General features: G+C 40.8%; 1 protein-coding gene across 1 annotated transcript in view; it reads right to left on the bottom strand.

Moving 5' to 3' along the window:
- Positions 1-708: 708 nt before the first annotated feature.
- The window catches only part of Rptn (repetin), a 5020-nt gene continuing 3245 nt past the window's right edge, over positions 709-2483 (bottom strand). Inside the window, exon 3 of the mRNA XM_021159099.1 lies at positions 709-2476. Within this exon, the coding sequence (XP_021014758.1) occupies positions 1427-2476 (1050 nt within the window). The 3' untranslated portion in view covers positions 709-1426. The remainder of the gene's footprint in view (positions 2477-2483) is intronic.

Below are 2483 nucleotides of genomic sequence, written 5' to 3'. Positions count from 1 at the left end.
AGGGTTGCAGACCCCTTTAGCTCCTTGGGTGCATTCCTGTTTTTCTAAGCAGGAATGTTGGAGTTACAGAGGATGCAGAGTTGGCAAGAGTGAAATATAACAACTCTTGGTAGAGATAAGATATAAAAAATTACTTTGAGATGAGGAGATAAGTTCATTTTGGCTAGTTATTATTCATTTCTAATGATTTCTGTTATAAGTGCTCAGAAACTCAGAGAACAGATAGATTTTATTTTATTTTTTCTTTTGAGACAATGTTTCATACTGCCCTGAAAATTACTATATAGACCAGACTGGTCTAAAATTCACTAAGATCCTCCTGCCTCAGCCTTCTGAGTGTTGTGATAACAAGCATAAACCACCATTCTAGGCTTCCTAACATTTAGGAGATAAGAAATGGGATCTTTTAAATTTGTTTTATTTTATTTTACATGTAAGAGTGTTTTGCCTGCATGTATTATGTTCGGTACATGTGTGCCTTTCGTTCAAAGAGGTCAGAAAAGTGTCCGATCTTTTGGAATTGGAGTTATGAATGGGCCAACACATGGAGTAGGATCTATAGCCCAGTACTCTGCAAGAATAGCAAGTTCTCTTAACTGCTGAACAATCTCTCAAACCCTAAGAAATGAAGACTTATTCTTAGAATATGGTCCATAAGCAAGTCACATTTCCACACTGAAGAAAGGAAAAAACCATGAATATCATTGCTCACCAATCATTTATTGAATATTTAATATAATTTCATGTTCTACATATGGTCTTTGTTGGAAAGGTTTTCAGAATTGATCATCTGGGCTACCAGGAATCTTCAAACAGATATATATTTTCTTTCTGTGTGATGGTTTAGTGGGTCTGGTCAATTCTCATGACCCATCAATGGAGGAAGAGGAGCCTAGGCGTCAGAGATGCTAATATCAGAGAATCTCTCCATGATCTCTAGCTCCCATAGGGGCTTCTCACTGTTTCATCCAAGTCTAGACCATGAAGCTTGTGGTTCCTGATATTTTACCCATAAGAGCCAAAGCTCACCAAAGTCCAAAATCCCTTTCTTCAAATATAGTATAAGTTTTTAGTGTACTTTTCCCTGTTTCTGAATTTCAGGGAGAGTGCTCTGCCATTCAGTGATTCAACTAGGTATCACCTAAACTGAAAATAAACTAGCGATGATTCAAATCCAAAAAGTGATCAAAATGAAGATTGATTAGTTCCCCTAATTTACTCCACCCAACCAACTAACCATGCAATTGCTATTCAAGAAATTGAAATTTCAAAAGTGAGTATACAAGTCTTCAAAAGCATTCTTGTAGACAGAGGAAAAAGAGAAAGATGACATATAATTTCAACCTTTTAAACAGAAGTAAAGATGAATTGGCATGTAGGTTTCTTCTTTAGCTTCAAACTGCTTTAACCTTGATGCTCACACAGCCTAGTACTGATATGCTGCCTGTTCTTGGACATAGTCGTACAAAGGGCTGGAATAGTTGGCTGGTTTGGTAGGGTGGTTTCCAGATTTTTCTCTTCTTTGGGACTTTCCACCACCATGAGTTGGATGGAAATGTCTTCCCTGGGGCCCTTCACACTGGTCATCTTCACTCATGTGGGATTTTTCTCTGTTGGGGAAGCTTCTGGATTGGTCTTGGCCTCCTTGATACTTCTCATTTTCTTCATGGGTTTGTCTCTCCCTTTGTTGATGATGATCTTTTCTCCTGTGATTGTGCTCATCTTCATGATGCCTCCCATGTTGATGATCATGATTTTCTTCATGAGTTTGCCTGTGTTGTCTCTGCTGGTTCTGCTTGTCTACGTGGGTTTGCCTATCACTTGTTTGATGGCTTTGTTCCTCTTCATGAGTTTGCCAGTTCTGCATCTCATACAGATTTTCCTGATCCTCAATACTGTCTCTATCCCAGTCTTGATATTCTTCCTCCCCGCAGTGGTCCTGCTCGCTGCTCTGTGATTGCCAATCATACTCTTCATGGGAGTATGGCTCTTGATGTACCTGAGCTAAGAGTTTGTGTTGGTTGTCCTCTTTAGGCTTCCATGTCTGCTGCTGGATTTGCTGCTCCCTTCTATCATGGGATCTCTGACTCTGGGTTTGACTCACTTCTTCTCTTGAATTCTGCTGACTTAGTTTTCCTGACCTTCCAGATTGTTCAACATATGAGTCTCTTCTTGTTCTATCAGTCCCTAGAGAGTGCCTGTTTTGCCCTTGATTTTCAGTTTTTCCAATCTCTGACTGACCACAGTGAGAACTCTGGCTTTGTCTGTCTGTCTGACCCTGGTGAGAACCCTGGACTTCTCTGCCTGCCTGATCAAAATGAAAACTCTGTCCTTGTCTGTCTGTCCGATGCCAGTGTGAATTCTGGTCTTGACCCTGGTGAGAACTCTGGTCTTGTCTGCCTTTCTGACCCTGGTGAGAACTCTGGTCTTGCCTGCCTTTCTGACCCCGGTGAGGACTCTGGTCTTGCCTGCCTTTCTGACCC

The sequence above is a fragment of the Mus caroli genome, chromosome 3, assembly GCF_900094665.2.
Source record: "Mus caroli chromosome 3, CAROLI_EIJ_v1.1, whole genome shotgun sequence".
Classification (NCBI taxonomy): domain Eukaryota; kingdom Metazoa; phylum Chordata; class Mammalia; order Rodentia; family Muridae; genus Mus; species Mus caroli.
Note: the sequence above shows the minus strand (reverse complement) of the source record. Positions and strands in the feature narration are given on the sequence as shown.